The 12,780-nt window shown below is 37.5% G+C and overlaps 1 protein-coding gene across 2 annotated transcripts in view; it reads right to left on the bottom strand.

Annotated features, from left to right (window-relative positions):
• Nucleotides 1–12,780, bottom strand: part of gdpd4a (glycerophosphodiester phosphodiesterase domain containing 4a) — a 43,497-nt gene that overhangs the window by 5,148 nt on the left and 25,569 nt on the right. For both annotated transcript variants that reach the window (XM_088079280.1, XM_088079279.1), the window contains exons 10-17: nucleotides 11,477–11,622; nucleotides 11,292–11,374; nucleotides 8,810–8,960; nucleotides 7,843–8,061; nucleotides 6,787–6,944; nucleotides 2,331–2,478; nucleotides 1,787–1,869; nucleotides 267–346 (exon numbers count right to left, since the gene is read on the bottom strand). In XM_088079280.1, coding sequence (XP_087935406.1) covers nucleotides 267–346; nucleotides 1,787–1,869; nucleotides 2,331–2,478; nucleotides 6,787–6,944; nucleotides 7,843–8,061; nucleotides 8,810–8,960; nucleotides 11,292–11,374; nucleotides 11,477–11,622 — 1,068 coding nt within the window. The remainder of the gene's footprint in view (nucleotides 1–266; nucleotides 347–1,786; nucleotides 1,870–2,330; nucleotides 2,479–6,786; nucleotides 6,945–7,842; nucleotides 8,062–8,809; nucleotides 8,961–11,291; nucleotides 11,375–11,476; nucleotides 11,623–12,780) is intronic.

Genomic DNA, 12,780 nt, shown 5'->3' with positions numbered 1-12,780 from the left:
CGAAAGTGACAGAATCTTGGTTTATATTTGATCAGCACCGCTCAGTTTCACTGTTTGATCTGAGTATTTTCAGCCACCGTTTCTTTACAATACAGGCACCTGCTTCCTGTTCACAAATTCTCATGTTACATCAAAACAGTGCACTAAAATATGTTTCTGAAGACATTTTGAGCAAGAAGTAAGTAATACAACAACAGGAATCTTCCTCATAAGAAGGGAACCCAAATCACACCCCAAAAGTGAAGATAGGAAAAATGTTCCCATACCCGTCCTAAACTTGCTGTACGGTCCGTTCTCATGAGTCTGACGGCTGCCGGACCAGAAGGGCAGTCCTCTCTCTCTCCACCTGTGACACACACACACACACACACACACACACACACACACACACACACACACACACACACACACACACACACACACACACACACACACACAAACAAACACACACACACACCAAAGAGATCAGAGCAGCAGAGAGAATAACCAGGTGTGTACCAAAGTACTTTGAAACAGCCACGTGTGCCACTGTAACTGCTTTGATGTCAACACTGAGTGTGTATAAGGACGTGTGTGTATGAGGGGGTCCAGGTGACTAAAGCCCTGGTATGAAAGGGAGAACAGGAGCGACTGATGATAAAAGAGATGATGTGATAACAAATACAGTAAAAATAAATCAACAGAGGAGGCCATGAGAAAAAAAATCAAGCTCTGTGTGGTGAATGGCCTCACCTGGCAGACAGAAAGAGATGAATCTACCCCCATTAACGTTTGGTGTTGGGATGTTTTGTTTCATCCTTTTCTGCATTTTTTTAGTACTCCTATGGTGAACGGACCACATAGTTTGTTAAACGGTCCCGACCTTGTTTTTTGACTTTTCCAGCTATTTCATTTTACTCTTGTTAATTTCAGTATGTATCCTTACTATTTTACCTTCTTTCACTATCCAGACTATCTCTTTCAACCACATATCCACACTTATCCCACCCAGTAAATCAAAATTCACATCACATCTAATATTTTAAGAACGTGGGGGCAGTGTAATGTAATTCAAGTGAGCATATAAACACAGGACAAGACAGAGACATTTAAAGAAATTATGTAACAGAATGAATCTGTAATATAGTGAAACAATTCTCCATCCACATGTTGCAATGTATTTAATGGCATTGCAGCCCCAACAAAAAGGTGGATTATTTAGACCTCCTCCACCATCACTTAGTTTGTTGTTGTGTAAGACTTTTGACTCTGCCCTCTACCACCATCTACTGGCTGGATTTATGCTATAATGAAGGTCGCATGGAAGTATGAAGTCAGTGACATTTACATTTGAAATGAGCTTATTTATTTCCGTACAAGAAGGGAGTATAGATGACTGTAGTTGAGTAGAGTAGAAGTAAAATAGAAAATGGTAGAATAGAAGTATTCAAGTGAAGTACAAGTGCACCAAAATTCTACTTAAGTTAATGTACTTTGGTTATTTTTCACCACTGACAATGGCCAATACTACATTAATCAGGATCAGGTTGAAAATAAATCATGATTTTCCCATTCGCTTTTCCCATCATACGGCCACAGTGACTTCTCAGATTAAATATTAAAATTTAAACCTCATCAGGAGCCGGGATGACTTAACCCTGCACAGCTTCACCAACCCGACACCAGACGTTACAATTAGCAGGGAAGGATGATTATGAGAGCTGTGTGTGTGTGTGTGTGTGTGTGTGTGTGTGTGTGTGTGTGTGTGTGTGTGTGTGTGTGTGTGTGTGCACGCGTGTCTACATACCAATGGAATACGAAAACTGCAATGATGAGGACGGCCGACACAGCATCAGTCAGAATCCACATCAAACTATATTCCTCTGGAGTCTTGAGAAAAAGACACGCAGAGAGAGAGAGAGAGAGACAACTGAATCCATTTGCTGAGTGATCATGAATATCATTATTTCATTTAGTGGCAATAAAGAATAGGGCTTAGACTTGAGCACTCATATTAAAAAAAGTAATCAAGCTCATTTGAAGCTACACAGACGTGTGGGTGGAGACAGAATGTTTACGTAACCAAGAGATCACAAGCTCAACATTCAAATCACCCACGATACGTGCTGAGGAGATTTTCAAACTGATACAGAACATCCTACCTGCCTTCTCATTGAGAGCCACAGTGGATAAGAGCAAATTCTAGATGTCTAAAATACAAAGTCAAAATACAAAGTATATATATATGTGTGTGTGTGTGTGTGTGTGTGTGTGTTTATGCCAGAAAATAAGCATAGCAGAATAGGACAGCAGGAATCATTACATCTGATAAAAGAAGTCAATCTGCTCACCATGAGGAAGAGCGGCGTTTTGATTTTGGACAGGATGTGGATGGAGTTGGTGGTTACGGACTGAGCTCCGGCACACCAGGCCAGAGTGTAGAGCCATGGCTGGCTGATCACATACAGGTTGGTGCTGATGTTGACTGACTGGTACTTTCTGTAGAGAGAGAGGAGAAGGGGATATGACTTCACCACCTTACTTTAAAATAACAGTAATGGCACATTTAAGCACTTCTTTGTTTACCTGAGAAACTGAGGAGAATAAGACAGCACATGTGCACAAAACATTCATCTTAATAATAATTTTACACACTCAAAAAGAAAACCACCGTGGCTATTACACTGAAATTACGAAAACCCAAAATTCAAGATTATAATAACCCCATAACTCTCCACTACAGCAGATGAAAAACTGAAGAAAACATGGATAATGCACACTCACTGACAACAGTCTGGCCTTGACAAAAAGAAGCACAGAAAAACCTGGCTACAGAGTGATGACAGGCTGTATTACCTCTGGCTCTACAAGCCATTAAGACAGAGTTTATTTTTTTAGTAGCTGCAGTTTCACTGATATTATGTCTTTAATCCAACTGAAATCATTCTGATCATTGATCCAAACTGAACTGTTTACATTGATGCTAAGAAAAGTGATCTGATAATGTGCGACCACATGCCCTAAAGCATTTAAACAAAATATCAGATTTTTGCAGAGTGGTTCCACTGACTGTGAAGCATCCAATCTGCCCAAAATACAACAAAATATTTTTTTTTCCAACTTAAATGAAAAAGTTAAATTTGTTCGTAAAGGTAAGAAGGTGACCAAGAAGTGCTTTTGCCTGTTAACACAATTAAGTGTAAGTAATGCATGTAAGTAATGCATGTAAAACCCAGCTTAATTTCTGTAAAACTACAGATGTCCCTTAAACACATCATATGCAGACTAACGGTAGACATTACAATTTTGACAATGTTCACTAAAGATCTAATATGCAGCCTGACATCCTTGACGGACAAACATTATGTCCAGCGACTCCACATTGTAGCTTGTACCATGTGACATAACATTACTGTTTCAAAATCAAAGGGCACTGGCATAAGATATAAAGTTAACACTACTTCTAAGAAAGTGGGACTATCAGAGTGCCAAATGAACGATTCTCTGACAAAGTCTGCAGAGCGAGGCTCGTAGAAACACCTGTTGGGGCATGCCATGTGTGGTTCACACACACCTTATGGGGTGCAAACATGCACAGAAAGAATGTATTTATTCCAACCAGAATGAAGCAATCACATTGTGTGTTTACAGGGTTATTAGGCACTATTATTTTATTTTATTGAACACATATTCAAAGGTTTACACCACTCCTCTCAACCTGATTGAGATAAAGGTGTTAATATAACGCATTTTTATTCTGACTGGGCTATTGTTGTGATTATTAGTAGAATATTAGGATCTATATAAATGCGCCTAATGAGAGCATAAAACACACTCACCTAAAAAAAAGCCTTCTTTCAAAAAGATACATCAACTTCCATCGTCACAAAAATTAAAACATACAAACATCTTATATGTATGTTCTCTTTTGTTCCTCTTTGCTCTACCCTTTAATGTTTAGTGTACTGTTTGAGATATTTGAGATTATTAATCTCTTACTGAAATGTAATTATCAATTATATGCATTTTAGCATCTGCAATAATGAACATTTGTGGCTGTAATGCTGATTAGATTTGACTGTAAAGGGAGGGAGAGAGAGAAGGATTAATTCTTTGAGCAAGGAGAGGAGAGGAGGAGGACATGGCAGATGGAGCTGGTGGTTACGAATTGGGGGGTGGGGGGGTGAAAGGAGGTTAATGACAGGACAGGAAGAAAAAACAGACGGAGAGATGAAAGTATAGAAAGGGGGAAAAGAGAGAGGTGAAATTTATCACATTGGCACCTCTCTGAAACACATACATACACACACACACAAAGGTATCTCTGTGTTTTGTGGATGAAAGTGTCCTTTGAAAGTGTGATGATCATCTGTTGAGGTAAACAGGCAGGAAAACAGACACATAGAGAAAAAGTAGAGACACTGACTTCTATGAGGAGGAAGTTCAGAACTAGGAGAGAATTATTCTTTGCCAGGTTATGCAAGAGTTGTATAATCTCCAGGAGTTGTGTAATAAGCTCATTATTATTTCTGAGGGTCAGTTCAAAGCAATTTTTAATGGTGAGATTTCATCTCATTAAAAAGTTGGAGCGCCAGTTTAATGCTTGATCAGTTAGCAATGGAAACAAACTGTTTTGGACTGAAGTTGATGAATTTGTTTTTTGAACATTAAATACATTAATTAATTAATTAATTAATTAATTAATTAATTAAATACATCTTTTACTATCCACTGTCACTACAATATTCCATGATTAGGGCTACATTAAGGGAAAAAAGGTTTTGAAACACTGAAAATCCTTAGTCAACAAAGTTTAAAAATAACAAACCATCATTGCCTAACACAGGACAAAAACCTCTATCTGCTGGTGTACAGCCCTGTGCCTTACCTATTCATCCACCACAGATTTTCTCCATATGTTGACTTTGTCGCTCTTTATATCACCTGACTTTCTAGCAGTAAATCTGTGAATTTATCTAATAAATGTATGGATCTATTCACATAATATTGAGACCTCTATTCTCATTAAATCACAACTTTATTCTTGTTATATTGATTTCACACATCAATACTCACAGCTTAAATTCATTTCTATTAAAAAAAACCCTTTTGAGTCTTTTGATGGGCCCTTATGGACTAAAGGAACATAAATAATCAAGGAATGGACACATATTTGGTAGAGATGTGCATGAGTACATGAGTTTGAACTTCAGCATTTGTTTAGCATTTAGAGTAATCACATTTATTGTTTTTTGCCTTCTAAAGGACATCATTTACATTTTTTAATGTTACTGCTATCATTGTACATCTGCATAGATCAATACAGCAAATACGATAGAAAATTTGCCGCTGCAGATAAAGTTAAACATTTTCATTCATCACTCAATCTAACATTATAGGCAGAATAAAGACCAGGCTTAAGAGTGATGTTTGGAAGAATTTCAACAAAATAAACAAAATGAAAGTGCAGTCCAAGCTATGTATTGTAAACTTGTACCTTGTATCAAAGGTAATCCACACTTTGTGCAACGCTGAAAGGTAGACTAACCTAAACCCCAGCCCCCATTTTTGCTTGGGTTTTAGAAAGGTTTTATAAATCCAAATAACATCTTAAAAAATGATCAACATGATGACGGACATGATTCATCCAAACATGCATCTGTAGCCGGTGACAAATACGTCGCCATCAAAGTAGATATTTCTGTTTCAATGAGAAATCACAATGAAGATGAATAAACGGCATAAAGGAGAACTATTTCGGTGGACTGTGTGAGTGGTGTTAAAAGCTGTCAATGTTGAGTCACTCAACCATCTTTCTAGCCGCTTTCTTTCCAGATTGTTCTCCTACAGATTCTGTTTATGAACAAGCACCTCCCACTCGTCTCTCATGTAATACTTAGCAGGCCCTCATACCCTCCTCTCTTCTGAACCATCTCCAATCTGTCTTTCTCCTTCCTCATATCACTCAAACCACTTCACTCCTCTAAAGAATAAGTTCCTCTTTAGCCAGGATTTCTCCCCCGTTTCTCTGCTCTTTCTCTCTCCTCACTCCTGCGATGAACTCCTCACCCACCTGCCCTTTACCTCCCCCTCTCTTCCCGACCCTGAGACTGTTCTACAAGCAACAAGATGGGAGTCTCTGAGGATGTGGTGGCCATCTGTACCCAAAGTTACATAACTACACACATGTACTCACACGCGCGCACACTTATAAACACAGAAGAGACAGTTTCAAAAGCTCACAGTGAAATGTCACTTTCTTCTCAGTTGGTATGAATAGATAAAATTACATAAGCCAATGTTTGAATGTGCTGTATGTTTATATTTAGGGTCCATTATTATTAGTAGTATAATTTTTTTATAATATGAATTGTCAGTCTTTGTTTTGGACATTAAAATGCAAATATGCACATTCAAATTTTTTTTTTTTTCAAAAATACCTTTTGTAATACAAACTAACTACAAGTAGTTTTATTTAATATAAATTTTCTTTCTTGCATAATAAGCACATCTATAATTTACATCTGTTTTGTCTCCAACATTTCTTTTTTCCACTTTGTTTCCTGTTCATTGTGGCAGTCAGTGAAAAAGTGGTGGTATTTGCAAAACAAAAATCATTTCAAGCCAATCTGGAAATTTTCAGGTTAAAATGTGTCAATAACGATGAAGGTTAAATTAGTTGATGATGAATGCAGTAAACACAAATCTTTTGCTTGAAATTGGCTAAAATGTTGTTTATTTCATGGCAGTTTTTACTTCATTAATAAATAATTGGGTGAGCGTGTGTGCGCATGCGCGCATGTGTACCTGAACTGTTGTTGTGACATGGTGCTGTAGTGCAGGTTCAGTCTGGTGATGTGGCCGTCCGTCAATTCTTGAATAGAAGCCTTTTCTCCAGAGGTCTGCTGCAGCTCTGGATCCACAGCCTGGACCAGCTCCCTGTCCTCAGACGGCAGCCACAGCACCTCCACACACACACACAGACACAATGAACACATACGAATACACAAACACACATCCATGAATGTAAAATATTTGCAACTCGCAACAATTAGTAAATGAAAGAGGAAAAACTACTCTTGATGATGTTAAAGGCTCCAAGCACATTTGAATGAATTGGCTAAAACAAAACTGATCAAATTCTAATGTACTTTATTGTGTTTGTCCACCTTAGCCCCCTTTACAAGCCTACAATTCAGTTGTAAATGCAAATGAAATTAAGAGTGTGCGAATGTGAAAAGTGTTCAAAACTAATGATCTAATGAAAAGAAAAAAAAAGAATCTTGTCATCACAGGAAAGTGGAGGAAATTAAAATAACTGAATCCATGGTCGTTTTGGTCTTCAATAGCTTTCAAATGTATCTAAAGTTTAAAAGGTTTTTTGTCTTTTCGATTGTTTTAAATTTTTCATGTACACATGAATATTAATACAAACACAAGCATATATAGTACACATATCTATATACATCCTCATACATGTTGAGCATTTATCACTAAAACGCAAAAAAATACTTTCTACCTCATCACAGGTCAAAAACCTCAACAGTAAGACGACAAGAGAAGAAATGATATAATATAACTTTATCGATAACATGATGTAATTATACTTCTACATCCCAGGTTTTTGATAATCTCAGAAATTCGCTTGTTTTTCTAACTTTTTTCTTTGACTTTCATAACAAGCTTATCTTGAAGATAATAATCCTTAAGAATTAAAAATAATGCCAGAATAATGCCAGAATTTACCATGTAAATTTTGCCAAGTATCACAATGATGTTTAATGACATGTTTCGATCATCTTGAAAACCCCAAATAATATTGGAGATTAAAATGTTTTACACATATCCACCCTGTACAGTTACCTGTGAGGAGTTTATGTGGGCCTGCACCACCTGCAGAGTGGTGTTGATGTAAGACTGACTGTAGGGATGTCCGTACGGAGGCCTGCGCAGGTCAAATAGCACAAGTCTGTTGCTATGGGCTGCTACCTCCAGGAACTGGGCCAGTGAGGGAATAGACTGGTTCTGGGCCTGGGAGAAGTCTTCCTCAGACAGGGATGATGCAGTCCCAAAAGGATCCCTCTGTAAGAAAAAGTGTGTGTCAGAGTGATACTGGAAGAAAAAAAAAAAAAGATATTTGGTCATTTTGAGAATTTAAAGGCAATGGAAAAAAATGCAAAGTCGAGCCATGTTTTTTTTTTAATAATTAAAAACTTACAGAAAATTTAAAAACAATTTTAGAATTTACAAATACTTCAACAATCAAAAACAATGTGAAAATTGTGTTGATGTTCAGGAGGTATGCAGTGCTTTTAACACTATGGCTTAACTGTTTTACTTGTCTCTTCACCATCTCCAACCAGGTAATTTTTAGTGCTGTGCTATTACAAGAGGTCCTATTTACTTGTTAACTAGGACATGGTCAGTGCCCTCTTGCAGCAAGAAATACAACAAGTTTTGGGTACAAGACAGACCTCAGATTTGGTTGGAAATCTATTAATAAGGAGATGTGTTGCATGTAATAACCATGAGCACAGGCTTTTGACCTTGCAGCACAACTGATGTAGGCAATGACGAAATTTGGACAATCTGAAGTTGTCAGCTGGTGATACATGATAGATGAAAGTGTGAATCTGCTATCCACTTGTGTTTGGATCACCGAAACGCATATAAATATCGGGTATATATCGGGTAAAAACAATATAATGTCTGCCATTCTCCATCCAGGGTGAATTTCACACTTGGAAATACAAAATTGCATTTTTTGAGCAAACCAAGCCACAACTTGAACATCAAATTATGTGTGCTAATGTGTGTGTGTTAGTCTCACCAATAAGAACCAGGCGCCAGCGTTCAGCTGCTGTAGCTCCGCCCAGGTAAACATAGAAGCATCGAGGTGTGTTCGATTTGGGAAAACCTCAGCAATGTTAGTGGTTCTCTTCAGAGTGGAGTCGTGCATCAGGAAGGGAATACCATCATAGCTAAAGAGAGAGATGGAAATATTAAAGTGGGTGACAGACTGAGGAATTGGGATGTAAGCCAGGGAAAGTTCACGTCAGGACAAAGAAGTTCGGGAAGTGGTGATGAGGTGAATATGAATGAAATGAGAGGAAAGTGATTAAAGGCACTAATAAGCATTTAATTCTCCAAAGCTCTGCTTACTGCTCAGAACACCTGCAATCAAATTAAGCCTATCTATCATATTCATGAACAAACACACACACGCAATCTCAGTGAGCTCGCCATCTCAGTTATGTATATGCCCATAAATGACACACACTCACACAGCCCAACTAACAAATTGCCTCAAAAAACCCTTGACAGTTTAATTACACAAGAACTGCCATGTATCCAAAATCCCCCCACCCCCCCACCCCACACACACACACACACACACACACACACACACACACACACACACACACACACACACACACACACTCAGGAACTCAGGAACTACCAGACTCACTGGGGTCACCAGCGGAATGGGATTAAGCTAACCCGCTAACTCTGAGTAATGCCACGTTGCTAATCCCCCTGTTTCCAGGCTGCAGGATAGTGTGCTAACCCAGCAGCCGTGGGCTAATGGGAGGGCTAACAGCTAACTGGATTAGCACGGCAGTAATCACCTTAGCGCTGAGAGCAGCACACTAGCATCTGATCTGAACAATTAGCACCAGACTCAGACTTAGTTCACCTTTGACCGGCTGCTATGCTGACAATGTTTCACGTTGTAATCTCTCGTGTTATTAAACACCAGTAATGATTTCATAATTTCAATTTACATGAAGCACAACCAGGTCACTTTGAAACAACTGTGAATGCAAACTCTATCCATTTATTTAAGGTCATTCACTGTCAGTTTGCTTCCTAACGATAGAAACATTTACTTATGATCTTTAGAAGAGAAAGTGACCAGAGGTAGAATTTTATGAAGTACTCTTACTCACATACTTTACTTCAGTATTTCCATTTCATGTAACTTTATATTTTTCTTCTCAGAGTTAAATATTGTATTTTTACTCCACTACATTTGTATGAAAGTTTTAGTTACTTTTTAGATTACAGTTTTTATCCCCTTCCTGTCCATTGAAAACTTTAATGATAAACACGATTATTTTAATCAATACTGAGATCATAGTTATGCCACATGAAAGCATAGACCTGCCAGGCCCGAAAAAAAAACTAATCAGTAACATGAAAAGTTTCTTGTTCTAGCAAAATGTTTTTAAAGATATTTTCATGATATTACAAGATGCTTTTTTATTATTTATATTTATATATATATATATATATATATATATATATATATATATATATGTATATATATGTTTTTTGTTATAACAAGGAAAGTTTCTTGTTGTAACATGAAAATATCTTGTAAAAACTGGAAAATATCTTTTTATAACTAGAAACTTTTCTTTCTTATTTCTTGTAACTTCTTTCTATTAACTAGAAACAAGAAGAGTTTCTTATAACATGAAAACATCTTGTTGTAACATGAAACTATCCTATAAAAATGTGCAAAATAGCTTCTTGTTATAAAAATAAACTTCATGTTATTACCTGACACTGAACAGTTTTTTTTTCTGGCCTGGCAGTTCTATGCTCTTATTTCACGATTATTCAATGATTTTAGGGACAAATATTATTTTGCAAGTTCCCATTTATGAAAGCACTGCTTTCAGTTCCATGTTGTGCTACATTCCTGCCACAGGAATTAACATTTATTTTGCATTAAATTAGACTTGTGGTTCTCCTTCACCTGAATTCAGTGCATATCCTAAAAGTGAACTAGAAATAAAATCTATTAGTTAACAAAAAATATGTTGTAACAGAAGGCAAATGATTAAAATCAGTGTTTATTAGACACAATTTTAGCCAAATGGAATTTGATTGCACGGGTTATTTCATTATGTCTTTAAGAGCTGGGTGTATACATATCCACTGCTGTTTTTTTATGTTATTATTTTCACAACGGTCAAGGTACTGCGATGCGATGTGCGTTTTTGTTATGGATCTCTGAGTTGAAAGTTGACAAGGACAGGGATTCAGTGACGTAAAGTCTGCTATGTTATTCTTCTTGGCCTTTATGCATTCATTCTGTACTGCAGATTGTGGTGCTTCTGGTGCTGAGTCTCATGCACTCTTTGCATGTGATCAGTTTTCTCCTAAATCTAAAATATTTCCAAACAGCAGTGTTCTTCAAACACACCTTGGAGAACACTGCAGTATATATTCATTTACTAGTATTTATCACTACTAATTATTACAGGAAAACAAACACACACACAGATGAAAGCAGGTGATACCTGATGGTGACGTCAGTCTCCAGTCCCTCTCCGCCGACTTCCACTGCCTTCTCAAACGACATCACAGTATTCTCTGGAGCAAGCTACACAGACACACAAAAACAGTCTCATCAAAAATATCATGACCAATAGAAATGATAATCAGTAAAACACAGAGTTTAGACAAGTCCAGCTGTAACGGTTACCATTGGAGCTCCTCTGTGTCCGATGAGTTTTGGGGCAGGTCCCAGCATTCCTGCCTCTTTAATGCAGGGGGAGTACATTCCCAGAGGGACCAGGTAGAGAGAGAACAGCACGGACAGGTAGAGACCCAGGGCAGCCACCTGACGCACTGAAGAACACAAACATACTTATTGTAATTGTTTTAATTCTGTAAAGTGTCTTTGAGTGCTGTATTATTATTATTATTATTATTATTATGACTATTAACACTTAAAAGACGAGTGGCTGACATCACAGTCAAAGTCGAGTTGAAAGATAGGTGGGGTATGACCAACAGGGCTGGAGAGAGCCACCGATCACTGTATCTCAGTTAGTGTGATCATATCATAACATGATCTCTAGTTTTAATTAACTTTGGGACCCATAGTTTTCGGCCAAAAACATTAGTGAGAGGCTGGATAGTAAAAACTTAATCCGCATACAGTGTAATTTCTAAAGTACCAGTTTAACAGTAAATTGCAATAGTTTGTGCTTGCACATCACATCATGATTGATAATTCTCCATAAAACACAAACACACACTAACACACACACATACACAAACTTGCACGGACAAGTCCAGCTGCAGTCCACTGTGCCATGCGCGCACACAAACAAACCCAAAATCCAACAGATCTAGCTCTCTAAATAATGCCCAATTAAGTGTTAAAGGAGTGTGCTGGATCAGAAATTGGAACTTAATCAGGATGAGATACAGTAAATATTTCCTGACAGGATCAACATGGTGGTCTGGTGCTGAACAGGCAGGATGAAAGCCTTCTGGTTAGGAGGCAAATCCGCCCTGGAACTAGGGATGTTGATCATTTTGATTGATTAATATCATCAATTAAAGAGTTAAATAATATATATTTATTTTAAATATAATATACCAGCGCTACGGTATGAGATGAGACAGCGGATTCTGCTGCTGTCCAGACTAGACTCACAAAGCGCTGCCAGGGCAATGCTCTTGTTGCTCCAGGGATAAATGAGACTTGGATAACACTGCACCAGTTGTGTGAGAGTCACTAAACAGATGTTTTAATATAGTTTTGTTTTTAAATGCCATCACCTATGACTTCAATTCATCAAGAATTTTCTCAGTTTTTGCATTTTTCCTTCACCATGGAGGCATACAAGAAGAAAAAAGTTTTCTTCATGAATTCAACATCACACAGGGCAAGTATATGATATATAAATGATCATTATTGCTTTAGTACATTTTCTCAGTTACTTTCTACTGCTGGTTTTCATGTCAATACAGCAGAAAAGGGGAGAGCTATATTAT

The sequence above is a fragment of the Plectropomus leopardus genome, chromosome 6 (assembly GCF_026936395.1).
Source record: "Plectropomus leopardus strain MGB_pleo_1.0 chromosome 6, ASM2693639v1, whole genome shotgun sequence".
Taxonomy (NCBI): domain Eukaryota; kingdom Metazoa; phylum Chordata; class Actinopteri; order Perciformes; family Serranidae; genus Plectropomus; species Plectropomus leopardus.
Note: the sequence above shows the minus strand (reverse complement) of the source record. Positions and strands in the feature narration are given on the sequence as shown.